Source organism: Emys orbicularis, chromosome 9 (genome assembly GCF_028017835.1).
Source record: "Emys orbicularis isolate rEmyOrb1 chromosome 9, rEmyOrb1.hap1, whole genome shotgun sequence".
Classification (NCBI taxonomy): Eukaryota; Metazoa; Chordata; order Testudines; family Emydidae; genus Emys; species Emys orbicularis.
The window spans coordinates 107,713,026-107,736,014 of record NC_088691.1 but is presented as its reverse complement, the minus strand read 5'-3'; the positions used below and the strand labels follow the sequence as shown (position 1 = coordinate 107,736,014).

General features: G+C 45.6%; 1 protein-coding gene across 1 annotated transcript in view; it reads right to left on the bottom strand.

The window, feature by feature from the left end:
* Nucleotides 1–21,721, bottom strand: part of MELTF (melanotransferrin) — a 62,469-nt gene extending 40,748 nt beyond the window's left edge. Inside the window, exons 1-6 of the mRNA XM_065411446.1 lie at nucleotides 21,332–21,721; nucleotides 17,425–17,485; nucleotides 16,279–16,433; nucleotides 8,318–8,417; nucleotides 810–992; nucleotides 298–454 (exon numbers count right to left, since the gene is read on the bottom strand). Coding sequence (XP_065267518.1) covers nucleotides 298–454; nucleotides 810–992; nucleotides 8,318–8,417; nucleotides 16,279–16,433; nucleotides 17,425–17,485; nucleotides 21,332–21,721 — 1,046 coding nt within the window. The remainder of the gene's footprint in view (nucleotides 1–297; nucleotides 455–809; nucleotides 993–8,317; nucleotides 8,418–16,278; nucleotides 16,434–17,424; nucleotides 17,486–21,331) is intronic.
* Between the last annotated feature and the right edge of the window lie 1,268 nt (nucleotides 21,722–22,989).

Here is a 22,989-nt window from a genome sequence, read left to right as displayed (position 1 = left end):
TCCCGGGAGGGGGTGGTCAGGGGACAAGGAGAGGTGGGGGTATGAGGGTTTCTCAAAAATTAAAAAGGGGGTGTGATGCCAAAAAGTTTGGGAACCACTGAAGTGAAATTATAGTGAAATTATTTTAAGATTACCTCAAATTATAAATTCACTTAGTTTTATGTTTTAACAGATTTTCTACTAGCATTATTCATTGGCTCTCTGGAATTCTGCTGAAAGTCAATTGGGGCTCAGATATCTTGCCAATGAGCACAGCATATACAGACAAATGTTAAACATTAAACACCAAGACTTTACCTGAAAGCCCCGCTGTAGTCATAATACTGCTCTTTTGAATTTCTTTCACATTTGTCCTGCCCAGATGCGTCCCCTTTACAGAGCTGACAGAGGGATTTGGGGTAATTTACATTATTGGCTCCAGGAACACAGCTTGCACTGAAATATTCACTAACAGCTACAAGTAAAATTAAGGTAACAATATTTTAGCAACTAAAACCAAAACCAAAAATGGCAAAAAACACATTTTAACAAACCTTAATTATACATCTCTATACATTAAAAAAGTGATAATAGCTTCTGTTGGCTTTTAAAAACAGTTTATACATAAATACACTGGGCTGAATTCTGATCTGAGCTGCTTCAGGTCAATTCTCAGTTAGAATGAGCAACAAAACAAGGTGAAAAAAATCAGCTAGAAGCCAAGGTTCTTGTCCCTGTGAGTGCTTCCGCTATCCAGGGAGCCCATATTCATGCCAATGTTCAGTGACAGGGCCTCTCTGGAAAGCAGGTTACATCCCAGCAGCCCTTACCTTTTGGAACATTGCATCCCATCACTGACATGCGACCACTATCAATAAGGTAGCCAACAGGAACATTCCAGCCAACTGTTCTGTTGATGCCTGTGTGGCATGACTTTACGCCCTTCAAACTGTTGATGCTAATGAAGGAATTTTTTCTGACAACAGCCACTGCATAGTATGAAGTGCCAATTTCTGCATAGGAACAAAAAGGGATCAAAATGAAACTAATATAGAAGCAGTATTACGATAAGAGACATTGACCTGACACCTTTTCATAATCTTCCTCATCCATATTCAAAGGGCACAAAGATCACATCCCTGGTATGACGCCACTGACCTCAGTAATAAATTCGACCTGTTGTTTCTTCCTTGTGTAAATGTTTTTGTAAATAAAGCCATATTTAGCTGAAATATTTAGACTTTAATTTGTAAAAGAAAAGCCCCATAATTACCTTCTAATTTATTAATTTTTATTTTATAGCATCAGGGCCCATTAGCACCAAGAGTATGAAGGGGCAAACATTATTTTCACCAGTTTATGGTTGATGTGATTCACAAATTCATAAAGCTTAACACCACAAGGGACCATTAGATCCTCTAATTCGACTCCTGTGTATCACTGGCTATTAAATTTCATCCAGTTACCTTTATATTGAGCCACATAATTTGTGTTTGACTAAAGATAACTTGCATTTGACTGAAGGTTAAGGAAAAGCATCCAGTCTTGATCTGAAGACATCAAGGAGAATCCACCACTTCTCTTTGTAGTTTGGTTAATCACCCTCACTGTTAAAACTTTGTGCCTAATTTCTAATTTGAAATTTACCTGCTTGTGAGTCTTAATCTGGAAAACTCCTGAATGCTAACTGCACAAGTGCCATTAACTTACTCTCTGAGGACTTCAGGATGTCACCTATGGCTTGTCTACATTTACAGTTTTCTTCACATTTCTCTCCCAACACCCAGCTGCACTAGCAGTTCCACCAGTGGTATTAATGGCAATGGTGGGAGCACTAGTGTAGACCAACTAGCTACCATTTAACCAGCATAATTAAAGAGCTGCTTTTAGCTGGGTAAGAGTAAATGGAGATTAAAATGCTAGTGGACTACCTACACTAGTACTCCCATCATGTTATCACTTGGATGGCTGCATCCATGATGATGGGAGAATTGAAGGAAAATGCTAATGTAGACAAAGCCTATGTTTGAGTTCCCTCTCAGTGAAATAGGGACAGAAGGTCGGATTTTACAGTCTGTACTTATCTTAGTCCCACTAAATGCCAGGAAAATGATCCTGCTTCCATTGAAATAAATGGCAAACCTCATGTTGACTTCAATTGGAGCAGGATTAGGCCTTGTAGGACTGTTAGCATGAGTGAGACATCTAGGACTGGGCCCAAGCATTCTTTCATTAACATATATTAACTTATTTGTTTATTTTTGTGTAGTGTTTGGAATATAGAAAGCACTAATGGCTAAGTATAATTCATATAACCTTCGGATTAATGCTGGGCCCGTGCCCGGCGCTCCAACCAATTTGGGGGCCCCCACAGGAGCACCAGAACCTGTGTAGAAGTGGGGGGGGGGCCACCGGTGCTGGAACTGTGACCCTGCCCCATGCTCCTCCTCTTTCCCCTGAGGTCCCACCCCCTGGCCAGGCCGGAAGCCAGAGGCAGGCCATGGTAATAGCCACCCAGGGAGCCTGTGCCACTATGGGGAGCTCCAGACCCTCCACCTGCCCTGGGTGGGTGGGGGAAAGAGTGCCCAAGAACAGCCCCTTGCTCATGTCTCTGCCCCTCGGGGCGTGCCACCCAGGGCAGGTGGAGAGTCTGGGGCTCCCCACAGTGGCCCGGGCTCCCTGGGTGGCTCTTACCATGGCCTGGCTCCAGCTTCTGGCCTGGCCAGGGCCTCAGGGGGAAGAGGAAGAGCAGGGGGTGGGGCCCTGTGGTGGTGGGTTGCTGTACCCCACCTCAGCCTCTCACCACCACTGGGAAGAGACTGGCGCCACTAGCAGGGGCTGCGCTTCACTGCAGGAGAGCTGATCACCTCGCCACAAAGCGCAGCCCCTCCTGCCACCACTCCACACCTACGTCCATGTTAAAAAGTGGGGGGGGCGGGTCCCTCTGCCCCCTCCAGTTCTAGTGCCCCTGGGATGAGGGGCCCCAAATGTTCTTTGTACCCAGGGCCCGAAAAAATCTTAATCCACCTCTGCATATAACAAATCATGTTGTGGGGATGGGGAGCCAGACATAGAAGAGACTAGACTTGAGGAAAGACACATTTTTAATGTATCAGAGGGGTAGCCGTGTGCCACAGGACTTAAAGGTGCCACAGGACTCTCTGTTGCTTTTTACATTTTTAATGGAATTTGTAAAAAGCCCTTTGACAACATCCAGGTACCTTGGAGGAGTGGGGAGAAGAGGGGGCAAATAGATTAATAGATTTTAAGACCAGAAGGGTCCTTTGTGATCATTTCCTATAACTGCCTGGATAATACAGGCCATAGGACTTCTCTGAATTAATTCCTGCTTCATGTCCAATAGCGGTGGTTGAACTACAGCATATCTTTTAGAAAAGCATCCAATCTTGATTTTAAAATTGCCAGTGATGGACAATCCAACACAACCTTTAGTGAATTGTTCAGATGGTTAATTGCCCTGCCTCTTAAAAATTTGTATCTTATTTCTTGTCTGAATTTGTCTAGCTTCAATTTCTAGACATTGGAACTTGTTATACCTTTGTCTGCTAGATTGATAAATTTCTGTTTGCACATAGGTGCTTGTAGACTGTGATCAAATCACCCCTCAACTTTCTCTTTGATAAGATAAATAGATTAAGCTCCTGGAGTTTCTAACTATAAGATATGTTCCAATCTAATAATCATTCTTATGGCTCTTCTCTGAATCCCTCCAATTTTTCAATATCCTTTTTGAAGGGTTTGAACCAGACCTGGACACAGTATTTTAGTAGTTGGGGGCATCAGTGCCAAATAGAGAGGTAATATAACTTCCCTACTCCTCCTCCATATTGCCCTGTTCAGACATCACATAGCCTTTTTGGCCCTAGCATCACACTGGGAGTTCACGTTCAGCTTATTATTCAGTGTGACCCCCAAGTCTTTTTCAGAGTCACTGCTTCCCAGGATGAACAAGTGTCTGACTCTTTTTCAGCCTCTTATAATTTCATACTGTTTAAGGCCAGAAAGGACCATTAGATCATCTATTCTGATCTCATGTATATCAAAGGCCATGATTTTTCACCCAGCTATCACTATATTAAGCCCAAAGACATTAGTTAAACTCAGGGCCGGCTCTAACTTTTTTGCTGCCCCAAGCAGCAAAAAAAAGCGCCGCCCCCCCCCCGTTGAGCATCGCGCCACCGGAACCCCCCCCCCCCGAGCGCCGCGCCCCGCGCCGCCCCCCCCGCCGAGCGCCGCGCCGCCGGAGCCCGTGCCGCGCCGCCGGAGCCCGCGCCCCCCACCGAGCGCCGCGCCGCGCTGCCCCCGCCACCCCAAGATTGGCCGCCCCTTACCAGGTGCCGCCCCAAGCATGTGCTTGGTTGCCTGGTGCCTGGAGCCGGCCCTGGTTAAACTAAAGCATTTCAGTCCTCAGGAGAGGTAAACTATATGCCACATGGACAGAATGGGACAGACCAAAGTGTCACCAATGCCCAAGGCTCCTGAAATGGCAGGAAATTGATTAGGTGAGATATACCCAAATGATCCCAACAGGTGAACCATGCCCCACCCTACATAGGAAGGTGAAAAAAAATCCAAGTTCCCAGGCAATCTGACCTGGCGGAAAATTCCTCCCCAATCCCAACTCTGGCAATCAGCATGATCCTGAGCACATAAGCAAGACACGGCTGCCAGGCATCAAGAAAAAGGATTCTCTATACCACCTCAGAACACCAGCCCACCGTGTCTGGTGTCCCATCTCCAGCTGTAGCCAATCTCTGATGCTTCAAAGGAAGGTGCAGAGAAAGAGGTGGGGGGGTGGAACAACCACCCAGAATACAATTGACTGATTGTGCATGGGGGGAGGGAAATTCCTTTCTGATTCCTGCAGGCAACCGGCAGAAGCCCTGAAACATGAGTTTTGATTATAATCATTAATTCAGTGCAGAGCTGCAAGTGCTAGAAACACACTGAGGGCAATGCAAACAGACAATTCTGTTCTCTCCATGACTCATGAAGTAAAGAAATTAACACAGGGACTCAGATTCACAATAAATCCAAGGCCAGAAAGGACCACCACAACCATCCAGTCTTACCCCTGCCCTCCCACACACACAAACCACAACATTTCTCCAGAAGCTGGAAGAAAGCCTATATTTTAAAAAGAGATCTAATCTTATTTTAAAGACTCCACGTGATGATGAGTCCACCACTTCCCTTGGTAAGCTGTTCGAATATTTAATTATCCTCACAGCTAGGAAATTGCATCTCATTTCAAGGCTGAATTTACCTAATATCAACTTCCAACCATTGGTTCTTGTTATGCCATTCTCAGCGAGGATGAAAGGCTCCCCACTCTCAGGTCTTTTTCCCATGTGTCAGTACTTATACACAATGATCAAGTGACCTCTCAACCCTCTCTTCAATAAGCTGAGTAAGTTGAGTTCCTTAAGCCTCACATAGTAAGACTTATTTTCTAGCCCCGAGTCATTTTTCAAGAACGACTGTATTTTTAAATGTGATTTAAAAAAAAATTTGTTTAGTTACTATCAGGGGGGCAGCATGATCAGTTGGCTTGAGAACTGGCCTCAGAGTCAGGAGACCTAAGTTCTATTATCAGTTCTGACACTGATATACTACTAGCCTGTGATCCTTGCCCCCTCCCCACCTTATTGCTAATAGTATTAAGCATCTGGTCACAATTAACCTTTTTAGGACTCATCTATACAAAAACATAGGGTGCAGCAAGCAGAAGTGTAAATCTACAGTGCACTGCCCTGTCATGCACTGACTCGCTGTGCTGACACTGTGCAAATACAGCTGCCACTAGTCAAAGCACATCATGGAACTTTTAGTGTGTGGTAGCAGGGTCCACATGGCAACAATGCATGGCAAGCTAGTGCGCTGGACTTTTATAACCTGGCTTGCCATGCTCTAATTCTGTGTGGACAAGCCCTTAGTGAAGACTGATGCAAAATAGGCATTAAACACTTCAGCCTTTTCTCTATCATCGATTATTTGCTCTGCTTATCTGTTAAGTAATGAACTTGCAATTTCCTTCATCCTTCTTTTACTTTTAATGTATTTATAGAATCCCTTCTTACTGCCTTTTATGTCCCTTGCTGGGTGTAATTCATTTTGTGCCTTAGCCTTTCTGATTTTGTCCCTACATGTTTGTGTTATTATTTTATATTCATCCTGGCAATTTATCCTTCCTTCTATGTTTTGTACAATTCCTTTTGGATTTTCAGGTTCTTATAGAGCTCCTGATTCAGCCATATTGGTCTCTTACTATTTTTTTTAATCTTTCCTCCACATTAGGATAGTTTGCTTGAATACTGCATACTGGTCACTCCATCTCAAAAAAGATATATTAGAAATGGAAAAGGTACAGAGAAGGGCAACAAAAATGACTAAGGGTTTGGAACATATTCTGTATGAGGATAGATTAAAAAGACTAGGACTTTTCATCTTGGAAAAGAGACAGCTAGGAGGGGATATGATAGAGGTCTATACAATTGTGACTGGTGTGAGAAAAGTGAATAAGGGAGTGTTATTTATTCCTTCACATAACAGAAGAACCAGAGGTCACTCAATGAAATTAATAGGCAGCAGGTTTAAAACAAACAAAAGGAAGTACTTCGTACAACACACAGTCAACCTGTGGAACTCTTTGCTGGGGGATGTTGTGAAGGCCAAAAAGGAACTAGATAAGTTCATGGACGACAGGTTCATCAATGGCTTTTAGCCAAGATGGTCAGGGATTCAACCCCATGCTTTGGGTGTTCCTAATCCTCTGACTGCCAGAAGCTGGGAGTGGATGACAGGGGATAAATCACTTGATACTTGTTCTGTTCTGTTCATTCCCTCTAAAGCATCTGGCACCAGCCATTGTCTGAAGACAGGATACTGGACTATTTGAACCATTGGTCTGACCCAGTATGGCTGTTCTTATGTTCTGTTGTGCCTTTACTGTTGTCTCTTTTAGGAACTCCCAGTTGTCCTGAACTATTTTTACCTTAGATATTCTGTCCTAAAATATCCATACACATGTTTTGGGGCAGTCTGTGTAATTAAGCAATGGTTCAGGGATGCCACAAGACAATATAGAGGAGGAGGAGCAGCTCTGGGACTCATTGTACTTCATGGGGAGTGTGCACATTGCAGCATGTTCTCGATGATGTGCACCTGGCCAGCCCCTCAGCCTGCATCTTTCCTCCCTGCCTACTCCCTCTGAGTGATTTGTGCTCCTACAGGTACTAGAGAGCACAGTGCCTGTGTTCCACGAAAGCCAGGACTGAAATTGTGTCTGGTGTTTATGAAAAGTATTCACCTCCCCCTTATTGTCCATCCAAACTAGAGCCAGACACAATCTCACCATTGTGTGGGCTGGAATACCCATTCTTAATTGGCCTGTGGTTGCTGGGAGAATCCGCCTCTCAGTTACAGTAGCATAAATCTGAACTAATGCCATTGACTTCATCAACATTCAGTGCAGCTTCTCCAGCTTCCCCAAACATTCAGTGGTCTACCCCAACTTTACAGAGGTGTAACTGTAGAATTTGTCCCTATATACAGCATACGCCCAGCTATCCAAATAGCATGGGGGAGACAGGTTTTATTCGGATAACTGGGAGTTCGGATAATTGAGAGGTGACACCGGATCCCTGCAGGCACAGGGTGTGGGGGGGCAGGCTGCAGTCCTGGCAGGGCAGGTCAGAGGCACCCGCCCCCCCAACCAGGACTCTGTTCTGCCCTGCCAGGACTGCAGCCTTCCCTGCACCTTGCACCTGCAGGAATTGGATGTCCCCAGTCCTGCAGCAGCTCATGGAGCCCTCTGCTGTCCTGGCCCCACTCACTCACTAGGAAGGATAATAGGGTTTTGGATAAACGTGAGTACACTGTATTTAGTTATGTGACAAATAAATAATGTATTAACTAAAATGACTAAAAAAAAACCCCAGCCCTCCTCCCCACACATTTCACCCAATTCTCAGGAATAAACTGAGATTTTCTGTGTAACTCGTCAGAATGGTCTCTTGAAAGGAGAAAAGGCTCTATCATCTCTGGATCCTATATCTGGGCATTTTCCTTTCCTCTCTGGCTTCAGAATGAGGCGATGGGTTGTTTTAGGAAAAAATACAGTTTCTGCTTTGATGAAAGGACAGGGTTTCCTTTCCCTTAGATATGATCACATTGTGACCTTCCTTAATTTATTATCATTATTTACATTGCTGCAGCACCCAAAATATTCTGGGCACTGCATAAACTGGTAGGAAGACACAGTCCTCACCCCAGAGATTACACAGTAAACATTATTAATTCTTTTGTGTATATATACCTTGATCATATACTTCTCCAACCACAGGTTTCAGATTATGTTCCTTTCCAGCTTGATAAATGGTGCCACCATCCAATGTCACCGCATCTGCCAAATTGTTCTGTGTAAAAACAGTCAGAATTTATATTTCATCACAGTTATTAACATCCCTTCACCAGCTGAGGGCAGAGACTTCATAAATTCAATAAACCCTTTACATACATAGTAGATATTAATCTCTGGCTGCCAGGGTTCTCTCTCATAGTCTTCTATGGCAATCAGATTATTAATAAACTGACAGAGAATATGTATCACCAAAAATTTGTATAGTCAGATTTGGGTCTTTAATTTAAAAACAGTGGTGAGGTTGTTCCTACTGCTGCTGAATAGCACAGGACTGTGGTGACCCCAGTGGTTTATGTACTCCTCATTTTCAGAAAGGTCCCTGCATTTTGCTGGTGTGCCTCCCACTCCTAAGTATCTGTGAGTGAGTTTGTGGCCCCACCATTTTTGATCAGTTGGGCCAACTTTTAGCTTTCCATTCACCTCTAGGTAATTGTAGTGGGGTGGACACCCGCTCCTGCCCTGAGGGGTTGGAAAAGCCCTGCAGAGGGCTGGGGCGGGGCAAGGTAAAACCCTGTCTGATTGGGGGAAGTGGCTGCAGCTGGGCCACACCCTAATCAGAGCCCAGATGGCCTGTATAAAGAGACTGGGAGCTAGAAGCTCAGTAGTCTCTCCCTGCGTTCAGGGAGAGAAGGGCCTGGCTGCAGGGAGCTAGACACAGGGTACCTGTAGTGGAGCAGGGCCGGGGAAAGGCTGAGGAGCTCCAGCCTGGATAGCCCCAGGCTGTGGCCTGGTAGGAGGCCAAGGGGTACTGGGGGTTGCAGAGGGCAGCCCAGAGCTAGGCCAAGGCAGCAGGTCCAAACCCAACCTTGCTGATGATGAGTGGCCTATACTGCAGTCTGCCTCAAAGAGTGGGGGCTAGTTGGGGACTGGCAGTGGCCTTATCCTGAGGTGAGGTGGGGTTAGTGGGTGAGGGTTCTCCTGGGAGGGGAGACCTAGCGTGTTTGTGGGTATTGCTAGGGGGCAGCACCCAGGGCAAGGGGCACTGGGGTCCTGGGAGGGATACGGGCACCAGAAGAGGACAAGGTAGATCACCGGCCTGCCGAGGGCGCTCTAGGGGCTGGTGAGCTAATTCCCTGGATGACCAGCAGGAGGCGCCGCAGGGGTGAGTCTGGACCTCTTACAGTAATCCTCTCAAACTGGAACGTAGGGATAAAGATAAGGGGCCATATTTTTAAGTTCACGAGCTGAGACTCTTTTGTGGCAACATTTTTTAGGGATTGAAAATACTGATATCAAAGACCAAAAAAAACCCACACACTTAAGTCAGCAGAGACCTGGGTATAGTTCTTGGAGGGGGGGAGGTTTTTTTTTTTTTCCCTATTAACTTTGTATCTGAATGAGTTCATCATGAAACTTGGAACAAGTGCCACTCATATTCATCTCAAACAAAACAACAGCTCTGAGAGTGTCTGCACTCGTTTGATTTTTCTCTTCACGCCAAACATTTATCATACTGAACATTCATACCATTAGACTGTTTGTTCCTAATAAACAACAAATTTTACTTAGTATAGCAATAGTCTTGAACAAACACTTTGGATTTTGACTAATGAAATGAAAAATGGAGACGTTATAGCTGCCCCAAAGAACATCTTGGACCATTAGGACTGCATATGACAAACTGGCACTGTCCAGAAAAATACCAGGACATATGCTTCCTTTAGAGAGGGAGGTTTTCTGCTATGGGTTTGGGGTAGGGTTGCCAATTTTAATGACAAACAAAATCAAACACCCTTTCCCCGCCCCTTCTCCAAGGCCCCACCCCACTCCCTCCCTCCGTCAGTTGCTCTCCCCCACTCTCTCAGGATACGTCTTCACTACCCGCCGTATCGGCAGGTAGCAATCGATTTATCTGGGATCGATATATCGCGTCTCGTTAAGACGCGATATATCGATCCCCGAACGCGCTCACCGTCGACTCCGGAACTCCACCAGAGCGAGCGGCGGTAGCACGGTCGACGGGGGAGCAGCGACCATCGATCCCGCGCTGTCTGGACCCCAGGTAATTCGATCCAAGATCCTTCGACTTCAGCTACGCTATTCGCGTAGCTGAAGTTGCGTATCTTGGATCGATTTCCCCTCCCCCCCCCCCCCCCAGTGTAGACCAGCCCTCACTCGCTCATTTTCACCGGGCTGGGGAGGCTCTCTTTTTGACTGGGTGTTCAGTTGAAAACTGGACACCTGGCAACCCCAGTTTGGGGCTAAGCACCAATGGATAGACTAATCACTGTGTATGTCAAGGAAATTGTTACCAATCAGCTAAGAATATACATACTCTGTCTGATAACAGTTACAGGGCCAATGTCCCTAGTGATTAGTCTATTTTATATCTCAAGCAAGTTTGGTTAATGCCTATGGTACTTGTGACCTAAGATGAAGTAAAAGAGGAAGTAGGAGGAGCAAGAGGTTCTGTTATGGTAGATTATGTTTGGCCTCACCCTAGAGTAGAGATACTTTAAATTCTATCAGTGCCCTATATGCAGTTGTTTCAAGCGCCCTGATTTCTGGGGCTGAACCCACAACTTGCACTTGTTGCTACATTTTTATTCACTCTACCGTTTGGCCATTATCAGCTGAGATGTTTATGTATATGCTGTACCCCCAGGAAGCTCATCCAAGGATATTTTTATTTGCTGTATTCTGAAACTTTTTATCAGCCCTAATTTCTGTTCTGACCTAGATTACATCCACATAATAAATGCTGGTTTCAGTAATGCCTTATGTATTGTTGATGTCAGGGATACTTTTGTGGGAGACATCTAGGGAAAAACACCCATGGAAGTATTTCACATCGGAGTTTTGATAAATGTATTAGCAAGGCACTACTTTTCACTGTTTTCAGAGAGACCCTGTCTGTCTGTCCCATGGTATTTGTAAAGTTCCCATCACAGTATCTAGCTGCCCACTCTCAATGGTGATTCTGTTTTAGTTAGGAACAAAGGATGGAGCATTTAGCAAATGCTTTTAAAATGGCTTAGGCTATTGATGGAAATTATGTTGTACTTTACCCTTAGCATGAAGCATGTTGGTGGAACTAAGTCCAGGTAACGTGGCACTATAAAACAGCAGACCTCTATCCCCAACCCTTACCCACAACACTAGCCCTTCCCTTCCCTCCTCAGAGAGCAGAGTTCAGTATACCTGCAGGCTCAGAGATCACATGCAGTCCTATTTGTAGCACAGCAATGAGCAAATGTTTAGTAGATCATTAGCACATGGGGGGGGGGGGGGGGAGTCTCAAGGACAGAGTTGTGCCTGAGGCATAACTCTGCTAAGTTTCCTTGTATCAAAAAGCTATTTGCGTCAACTCGCCGCAGGATTCTAAGTTGACCAAGTAAGCAGGGGGGAATCTTGGCCTCCTAGCTGTTCTGTGTTGGTTTAGTTGTGCTCTGAGCATGTCTACTAGATTGTGAATCCTGCCAGGGTTTAGGCATGGATTAGGTGCTAAACTGCCTGGCAGTGCAGGATTTAGGCAGCTCAGGTACCTAGCTAATTTAGTCACCTACAGGGTCTGCAGGAGAATGGTACTCAAGGGGAACGAGCTTGGGGGCTGAGTGCTCTATACTGGAGAGGGGGAAAGACTTAAAAGGCAGCCCAGACAGATGATGAGAACAGGGCCCAGAAGGCAGACTGAAGAAAAGCCCATGAAACATGGAAGACCTTTTCATTTGTTGGGACTTTTTAGTTGGTTTGTGACTTGGCTGGAGGGCCAACCCACATCTCCAGCACTGGCCCATAATGTGGAGTTTATTAAGGAGTCCAGAGAAATTGAGGCACAGTGCTGCAGAGCCATTGCTGGCCCCAAGGAGGTGCTTGGGAGGTGGCTGACCCTGTCACATGGCAGTCAGATGCCTAAATCCCCCTTGTGACTCCCACCCCAAGAGAATTAGATCTGCTGAGCTTAATTTGTGGAAATTTTACATCTCAGTGTATAAACCTGGAGTAGTCTGCTTCCTAAATCTCTTCTCTATCAGATACTACAGTGTCACAGCTCTGCCATTACTCTGGTTTATTGTTGCTCCAGATAAGTGGAAATAACGAATGCCATGAAGAGGTTTTCTGCATAGGAACACAGAACGTGATGCTCTCAGTCTGAGCTGAGAAGGATCATAGTTGTTGTAGCCTTTGTGTTGGAAGTGTAAAGAAATTGCTAGACCAGTGTGGTTTGTGTTTATCCGTCTGCAACAAAATCTCTTAGAAATTCCATGACAGAATCTTTTACCTGGGCATGTGCTGATCGGGATCCACTTGGATTATTACATTCAGCACATGAGTTAGATCTTGCATTCTTTTCCCCTTGCATCACAGAAGCAGCTGCATTTTATTGCTGGGTAAAGTGTCTTCTATTTTTATAAGATCAAATCCCAAGGTTCTTGTTTCAATTTTAGTCAGCCCCAGGAATTTGAGTATGGCTTTAGTAAAATTTGAGTAGGCTTCAAGATTTAGTTGAGTTAATATTTTGCATTTATTTAGCAGCTTGCATCTGAGGATATCAAAAAATTTTATAAGCATGTATTAATTAAGCCTCACTATGTGGTAAGGAAGTATAATTATCCCCCTTCTGCAGATGGGGCACAGAAATGACCTGTTCCCTCCCAAGGTCACAAATAATGTATGTGAATGAAGTATTATCTGTTTCACTGGGGCTGAGCAATATGACCAAGCCCTTTGGACTAACCCCCATTAATGCTGCCTACCAAGCCTTTTTGCTGTTTGTGTCATACATGTACTGTAGGGTATTAATAAACACTTAGCTCTTCTCCAGCACTTTCTCTGTCCCAAGTGCTTTACACATTTATTAATTGGCCAAGTGAAGCAAGACACTAGACTCAACATAAGAACATAAGAGGCCGTACTGGGTCAGACCAAAGGTCCATCTAGCCCAGTATCTGTCTACCGACAGTGGCCAATGCCAGGTGCCCCAGAGGGAGTGAACCTAACAGGCAATGATCAAGTGATCTCTCTCCTGCCATCCATCTCCATCCTCTGACGAACAGAGGCTAGGGACACCATTCTTACCCATCCTGGCTAATAGCCATTTATGGACTTAGCCACCATGAATTTATCCAGTCCCCTTTTAAACATTGTTATAGTCCTAGCCTTCACAACCTCCTCAGGTAAGGAGTTCCACAAGTTGACTGTGCGCTGCGTGAAGAAGAACTTCCTTTTATTTGTTTTAAACCTGCTGCCTATTAATTTCATTTGGTGACCCCTAGTTCTTGTATTATGGGAATAAGTAAATAACTTTTCCTTGTCCACTTTCTCAACATCACTCATGATTTTATATACCTCTATCATGTCCCCCCTTAGTCTTCTCTTTTCCAAACTGAAGAGTCCTAGCCTCTTTAATCTTTCCTCATATGGGACCCTCTCTAAACCCTTAATCATTTTAGTTGCTCTTTTCTGAACCTTTTCTAGTGCTAGAATATCTTTTTTGAGGTGAGGAGACCACATCTGTACACAGTATTCGAGATGTGGGCGTACCATGGATTTATATAAGGGCAATAATATATTCTCAGTCTTATTCTCTATCCCCTTTTTAATGATTCCTAACATCCTGTTTGCTTTTTTGACCGCCTCTGCACACTGCGTGGACATCTTTAGAGAACTATCCACGATGACGCCAAGATCTTTTTCCTGACTCGTTGTAGCTAAATTAGCCCCCATCATGTTGTATGTATAGTTGGGGTTATTTTTTCCAATGTGCATTACTTTACATTTATCCACATTAAATTTCATTTGCCATTTTGCTGCCCAATCACTTAGTTTTGTGAGATCTTTTTGAAGTTCTTCACAATCTGCTTTGGTCTTAACTATCTTGAGTAGTTTAGTATCATCTGCAAACTTTGCCACCTCACTGTTTACCCCTTTCTCCAGATCATTTATGAATAAATTGAATAGGATTGGTCCTAGGACTGACCCTTGGGGAACACCACTAGTTACCCCTCTCCATTCTGAGAATTTACCATTAATTCCTACCCTTTGTTCCCTGTCCTTTAACCAGTTCTCAATCCATGAAAGGACCTTCCCTTTTATCCCATGATAGCTTAATTTACGTAAGAGCCTTTGGTGAGGGACCTTGTCAAAGGCTTTCTGGAAATCTAAGTACACTATGTCCACCGGATCCCCCTTGTCCACATGTTTGTTGACCCCTTCAAAGAACTCTAATAGATTAATAAGACACGATTTCCCTTTACAGAAACCATGTTGACTATTGCTCAAGAGTTTGTTTTTCTATGTGTCTGACAATTTTGTTCTTTACTATTGTTTCAACTAATTTGCCCGGTACCGACGTTAGACTTACCGGTCTGTAATTGCCGGGATCACCCCTAGAGCCCTTTTTAAATATTGGCGTTACATTAGCTAACTTCCAGTCATTGGGTACCGAAGCCGATTTAAAGGACAGGTTACAAACCTTAGTTAATAGTTCCGCAACTTCACATTTGAGTTCTTTCAGAACTCTTGGGTGAATGCCATCTGGTCCCGGTGACTTGTTAATGTTGAGTTTATCAATTAATTCCAAAACCTCCTCTAGTGATACTTCAATCTGTGACAGTTCCTCAGATTTGTCACCTACAAAAGCCAGCTCAGGTTTGGGAATCTCCCTAACATCCTCAGCCGTGAAGACTGAAGCAAAGAATCCATTTAGTTTCTCCGCAATGACTTTATCGTCTTTAAGCGCTCCTTTTGTATTTTCATCGTCAAGGGGCCCCACTGGTTGTTTAGCAGGCTTCCTGCTTCTGATGTACTTAAAAAACATTTTGTTATTATGATGGCATTGTCCCTGAAATGGAGGGGGGTGGGAAGGTAGCACACACAGAGCTTGGGGGGAGAATGGAAGGATGCAAGGAGTCCATGTTGTGCACAATGAGCTCTGCTGACAGAAGCAACAAAGATTACAACCCTCTAGTTAAATCTCACAGCAACCCTATGCGGTAAGTAGTTAGAATTATCCCTGTTTTACACAGGGCCGCCCGGGGGGTGGGGGGGGGCAAGTGGGGGCCCTGTTTTACACAGGGCCCCCACGAGAATATAGTATTCTGTAGTATTGCAACTTTTTTTTATGGAAGGGCCCCCCAAAATTGCTTTGCCCCAGGCCCCCTGAATCCTCTGGGCAGCCCTAGTTTTACAAATAAGGATGCTGAGGCAGAGAGGTTAAGTGACATGTCTATGGCCACAGAGGGAGTCTATGCCAGAATTAAACATTTCCTAATTTCCAATCCTGTGGTTCTAAGCACTTGCCCATGACTCTCCACTACCCCTCCACAATTACCTTCCAAGGAGGGTGTTATACAATTGCCTGAATTAGAGGATCTTTCTTTTAAAGGGAAGACTTAAGGCTCTTGTTAACCCCAGTGACAGGGTCACAAAGTATGATCTGGCTGAACAGAAAAGACAGGACCATCTTTTGTTTTAAATCTCAGTCTTATCTACTGAATGAATAAATAAATAAATAAACAAACTCCCAAGGCAGGGGATCTTTAAAAGTATAAACACCTGTACAAGAATACTCATATGCCTGATTTTATCAGAAACTCAATGCAGAACAGTCTACTTTAGTGACTGGAACAACTGTTTTCCCTCTGTTGCTTATCTTCCAGTAAAGAAAGACCAGGTGGGTGAGATAATAGCTTTTAGTGGACCAACTTCTGCTGATGAGAGAGACAAGCTTTTGAGCTACACAGAGCTCTTCTTCAGGTCTGGGAAAGGTACCCTGTCACAGCTAAATACAAGATCGAACAGCTCATGTAGCATAAGTAGTTAGTACATATTCTAAGGGACCATGCAAGGTGAAGTGGCCCAATAAGGCATAGCAAGAAGCTATATTGACACTAATGTAATGACTTCAAACTCACCTTGATCATATGGGTGCAGTTAATGGCTGAGCCGCCTCTAACACACAATACATTGGGAAGGATGTTGGCATCAGTGAAGGCTGCACTCATGTCATTACATTTGGCCTGTTCTTGCTCAGAGATAGTGCACCACCTCACATGCTGCAGGCTCAGAGCTGAAACAAAGCACCACGGAAAATCTCTATTATCAAACAATGCCTTTATAACTGCGCTCCCTGCATACTGATTACAGAATGGCCAGACCACAGAAATCCATGGCCTGTTCGAAGCTATGGCCTTAGGGCCCACTCCTGTTTTCATTCAAATCAATGAGAGTTTTGCCATTGACTTAAATGGGAGTAGGATTGGGTCCATCTCTCATATTGCCACATGCTGATATAGGCGCTGCATGCCCAACAAAGCAGATAAGTACATACAAAGAATCCACAACACCTATGAGAATGATACAACCTTGTTTCCTGTGTATTTTATTTATTCAATCTCCACAGTTCCCTTAGTTGTGTGGCAAGAAGTTGAGCTTTGATGTAGCTAGCACAGTCCTACTCTGAGGACCTTCTACGATTTGTTAACCTGAAACTGCTAGAGATATTGAAAATTATCAGCAGTAAAATTTGGTCACTTAAGACATGGTGTCTTGGGTTTATGTAACTTTTTATTATCATGAAGAAAAGAAAGTACAAAAATATCCATTTAAATTACATACAGAGCAAGAGTGGTAATATTTAGAACGAAGCATTTGGCCTGAGAGCTGTTGTATCCATCTGTCTGTAGAATCACTATGAATCTGGGGCAAATTCAGAAGGTTTTATCCTCAACCTTAAGAGCTGGAATAATTGTTTAAAATTACACTGGGCAGCAAATAGCTCCCACAGAGAAGTCCCAGTCTAGCATAGCACTATGTACTGGCTTGGGTCAAGCCCAGTCCCTTTAGCTGCTTAAACAAACAAACAATCCCTGATGCTCAGAGACCATGGCATAAGAATTGGAAGAGAGCAAAAGAGAAAAGTTGCTCCCATGATACTGCACTATAAGAGGCCCTCACCCCAGTCACTCAATGAGATATACAAATAAATACATGGGAACAAGTCAGACATGGTAGATTTCAGTTACCAACGAAGGAAACTGATCTGGCAATCTAAACTGTACCTGCAAAAACTGCAACACTGTTGTTTGGGTAAACAGATATTTGCATATGTAAATTGGGTAACTGTACATACAAATGAGCATATCAACTAATCAGTAGCTACAACCAGGTTTTGTACGTGTAGCTGGCCTATGTGCCTTATTCACAAACAAAAATTCAATATACACTTTTACAATTTTGACTTTTTATGGACCCGGGTCAGGGTTTGCTCTCATTTGCTTGCTATTTGAGGCCACCTCCCTTTTAGCCTCTCTCCAAACCTAATTTAGCTTGTACTCATCCACAGTGGCTGTACAGTTGATAGCCTGTATCAGACTTTGCTGCCTTTGTTGAGACTATCCCACCAGCACTCAACAGGCAGGGACTATGACACATTTTCCAGTTTGAAAAACTCTGGGTGCTGTAAATCAAACAACCTCAATATTGCCATAAGCTTTGCACCACACCGGTCACTAAAACAGAGAGCCTGATTTTACCTACACTACTGTAACTCAGGAATAACTCTACTGATGTCAGTAGTCTAAAACCAATGATGACAGTAATTTTACTTAAGTCACTAGAAAAAAAGACCCAGAAACCTGACATTTCTCAACCAATTTTTAGACCAACATGCATTACTGAAGAGAGAAGCAAGCTTCTCATGAGGCCATTAAGCTATAGGAGGTCTGAGACCCTAAGAACATAAGAATGACTATACTGGGTCAGACCAATGGTCCATCTAGCCCAGTAGCCCATCTTCTGACAGTGGCCAATGCCAGGTGCTTCAGAGGGAATGAACAGAAGTCTTAGCCCTCATCTACACTACGAGTTTAGGTCAAATTTAGCAGCGTTAGATCGATTTAACCCTGCACCCGTCCACACGACTAAGCCATTTTTGTCGACTTAAAGGGCTCTTAAAATCGATTTCTGTACTCCTCCCCGATGAGGGGATTAGTGCTGAAATCGACACTGCTGGGTTGAATTTGGGGTAGTGTGGACGCAATTCGATGGTATTGGCCTACGGGTGGTATCCCAGAGTGCTCCATTGTGACTGCTCTGGACAGCACTCTCAACTCAGATGCACTGGCCAGGTAGACAGGAAAAGCCCCGCGTACTTTTGAATTTCATTTCCTGTTTGGTCAGTGTGGCGAGCTCCCAGGTGACCATGCAGATCTCATCAGCAGAGGTGACCATGGAGTCCCAGAATCGCAAAATTGCTCCAGCATGGACCGAACGGGAAGTACTAGATCTGATCGCTGTATGGGGAGAGGAATCCGTGCTATCAGAAGTTCCAAAAGACGAAATGCCCAAATATTTGAAAAAATCTCCAAGGGCATGAAGGACAGAGGCTATAACAGGGACCCACAGCAGTGCCGCATGAAACTTAAGGAGCTCAGGCAAACCTACCAAAGAACCAGAGAGGCAAACGGCCGCTACGGGTCAGCACCCCAGACATGCCGCTTCTATGATGACCTGCATGCCATTCTAAAGGGTGCCCCTACAACTACCCCACCCCGTGCGTGACTCCATCAATGGATTCTCATGCAACAGGGATGCGGATTTTGGGGACGAGGAAGATGAGGAGGAGGAGGAAGAGGTTGAAGATCGCGCACAGCAAGCAAGCGGAGAAACCATTTTCCCCAACAGCCAGGAACTGTTTATCACCCTAGAGCCAGTACCCTCCCAACCCACCCAAGGTGGGCTCCCGGACCTTGAAGGCGGAGAAGGGATCTCTGGTGAGTGTACCTTTGTAAATATAATACATGGTTTAAAAGCAAGTGTGTTTAATGATTAATTTGCCCTGAAGACTTGGGATGCATTCACGGCCAGTACAGCTACTGGAAAAGTCTGTTAACGTGTATGGGGATGGAGCGGAAATCCTCCAGGGACATCTCAATGAAGCTCTCCTGGATGTACTCCCAAAGCCTTTCCAAAAGGTTTCTGGGGAGGGCAGCCTTATTCCATCCTCCATGGTAGGACACTTTAGCACCCCAGGCCAGTAGCACGTAGTCTGGAATAATTGCATAACAAAGCATGGCAGCGTATGGTCCTGGTGTTTGCTGGCATTCAAACAACATCCGTTCTTTATCTCTCTGTGTTATCCTCAGGAGAGTGATATAATTCATGGTCACCTGGTTGAAATAGGGGAATTTTATTAAGGGGACATTCAGAGGTGGCCGTTCCTGCTGGGCTGTTTGCCTGTGGCTGAACAGAAATCATCCCCGCTGTTAGCCACGTGGTGGGGGGAGGGGTGAAGCGATCATCCCAGAGAATTGTGTGTGTGTGTGTGGGGGGGGGGGGGTTAGTTGGGTTTGTGCTGCATGTTAACCCGAAAACCGCAGCCCCCTCCTTTTAAATGGCCAACCCAATGGGTGCTTGGTATGGGAAATGAGGGCACTACTGTATGAAACCATTCCCACATGTTATGAAGGTTAAAGAAGCCAAAAGACTGTGGCTTACCATGTCTGCCTGCAAGTCGAATTCTGTTGCCCGCCGGCCCTGCGTGTGTGATCTCTCACACCAAACCAGCAGGCCCTCAATATAAGAGGCAAAATGAGACCTTGTAAAGAAAGCACACGTGCTAACAGCTTGGTTCACCATGAACGAATCTACCCATTGTTCTCTAAAATGTCTTTTTAAATACTACTCTCCCTTTTTTTCCTCCCGCAGCTGCAACTGTTTTAACACTCCCCCTATCATCTCCGTCCCAGAGGCTAGCGAAGATTAGAAGGTGAAAAAACGCACTCACGATGAAATGTTCTCTGAGCTCATGCAGTCTTCCCACACTGAAAGAGCCAAGCAGAATGCATGGAGGCAGACAATGTCAGAGTGCAGGAAAGCACAAAATGAACGCAAGGACAGGAAGGACACGCAAGAGGACAGGTGGTGGGAGCAAGATGATAGGTGGTGTCAGCGTGATGAGAGGAGGCAGGAAGCAATGCTGAGGCTACTGGAGGATCAAACTGATATGCTCCGGCATATGGCTGAGGTGCAGGAAAGGTAGCAGGAGCACAGACCACCGCTGCAGCCCCTGTGTAACCAATCGCCCTCCTCCAAGTTCCATAGCCTCCTCACCCAGACGCCCAAGAACGCAGTGGGGGGGCCTCCAAGCACCCAACCACTCCACCCCAGAGGACTGCCCAAGCAACATAAAGCTGGCATTCAATAAGTTTTGAAGTGCAGTGTGGCCTTGTCCTTCCCTCCTCCACCATCCCACCCGGTTCTTCCCTCCTCCCCCACCCCTCCCGGGCTACCTTGGCAGTTATCACCCCATTTGTGTGACGATTTAATAAAGAATGCATGAATTTGAAACAACAATGACTTTATTGCCTCTGCAAGCGGTGATCAAAGGGGGGAGCGGAAGGCGGTTGGCTTACAGGGAAGTAGAGTGAACCAAGGGGGTGGGTTTTCATCAAGGAGAAACAAACAGAACTTTCACACTGTAGCCTGGCCAGTCATGAACCTGGTTTTCAAAAGCTTCTCCGATGCGCAGCGCGCCCTGCTGTGCTCTTCTAACCGCCCTGGTGTCTGGCTGCATGTAATCAGCAGCCAGGTGATTTGCCTCAACCTCCCATCCCGCCATAAACGTCTCCCCCTTACTCTCACAGATATTGTGGCGCACACAGCAAGCAGTAATAATGATGGGAATATTGGTTTCGCTGAGGTCTAACTGAGTCAGTAAACTGCAACAGCGCACTTTTAAACGCCCAAATGCACATTCTACCACCATTCTGCACTTGCTCAGCCTATAGTTGAACAGCTCCTGACTACTGTCCAGGCTTCCTGCGTATGGCTTCATGAGCCATGGCATTAAAGGATAACTATAGGCATTTCAACACCGCCAACGGTTATTTTCTGGTCTGGAAAGTAAGTCCCTTGCTGTAGCTGTTCACACAGACCAGAATTCCTAAAGATGCGAGTGTCATGTACCTTTCCTGGCCATCCCACGTTGATGTTGGTGAAACATCCCTTGTGATCCACCAGTGCTTGCAGCACCATTGAAAAGTACCCCTTGCGGTTTATGTACTGGCTGCTTTGGTGTTCCAGTCCCAAGATAGGGATATGCGTTCCGTCTATCGCCCCACCACAGTTAGGGAATCCCATTGCAGCAAAGCCATCCACTATAACCAGCACATTTCCCAGAGTCACTACCCTTGAGAGCAGCAGGTCAGTGATTGTGTTGGCTACTTGGATCACAGCAGCCCCCACAGTAGATTTGCCCACTCCAAAATGATTCCCGACTGCCAGGTAGTTGTCTGGCGTTGCAAGCTTCCAGAGGGCTATCGCCACTCGCTTGTGAACTGTGAGGGCTGCTCTCATCTTAGTATTCTTGCGCTTCAGGGCAGAGGAAAGCAAGTCACAAAGTTCCATGAAAGTGCCCTTACACATACGAAAGTTTCGCAGCCACTGGGAATCATCCCAGACCTGCAACACTATGCAGTTCCACCAGTCTGTGCTTGTTTCCTGGGCCCAGAATCGGTGTTCCATGGCACGAACCTGCCCCATTACTACCATGATGTCCAAATTGCCAGGGCCCATGCTTTGAGAGAAGTCTGTGTCCATGTCCTCATCACTCTCGTCACTGCGCTACCGTCGCCTCCTCGCCTGCTTTTGAAGTTTCTGGTGCTTCATGTACTGCAGGATAATGCGCATGGTGTTTACAGTGCTCATAACTGCAGTGGTGATCTGAGCAGGCTCCATGCTTACCATGGTATGGCGACTGCAGGAGAGCAGAGTGGCAGCGGAAGCAGTCGTTCGATGATGACAGTTTGCAGTCCTACTGCACCATCTGCTGCTAGCAGCACCCAGGACACAATAGCGGCGGCTGAGCTGAGTGGGCTGCATGCTTGCTGTGGTATGGCATCTGTGCGGAAAAAAGGCACAAAACGATTGTCTGCCGTTGCTCTCACAGAAAGAGGAGCGACTGACGACATGGCTTACAGAGAATTAAAATCAACAAAGGGGGCGGGTTTGCATCAAGGATAAACACACACAACTGTCACACCGAAGCCTGGCCAGTCATGAAACTGGTTTTCAAAGCCTTTGTGATGCACAGCGCACCTTGCTGTGCTCTTCTAATCACAAACAGCCTAGTCAGCAAACAGCACCAGCGAGCTTTTAAACGTCCAAAGGCACATTCTACCACTATTCTGCACTTGTTCAGCCTATAGTTGAACTGCTCCTTGCTACTGTCCAGGCTTCATGAGCCTTGGGAGCAAGGGGTAGGTGCGACCACACAGTGCTGCCAGCTAGGAGAGCAGCCTGAGGCAGAAGCCTCCAGCTCATATGATATTCCAGGCAGGACTGAATCTCCATGAGACGAAACTTAAAGAAGAAAATGACCTGGAGTCACTCCCATTTATGTCCAGGCGCACCCGACCGACCTCACCGAGGTCTGCCAGGACCACCCATGTCTGCCCAGGCGCCCCTGACCAACCTCACCGCGGTTGGCCAGGAGCACCCAGGAGACGACGATGATGGCTAGCAGTTGTACTGCACCGTCTGTTGCCGCGAAGGCAAGGAGCTGCTGCTGTGTAGCAATGCAGTACCGCGTCTGCTAGCAGCACCCAGGAGACGTACGGTGACGG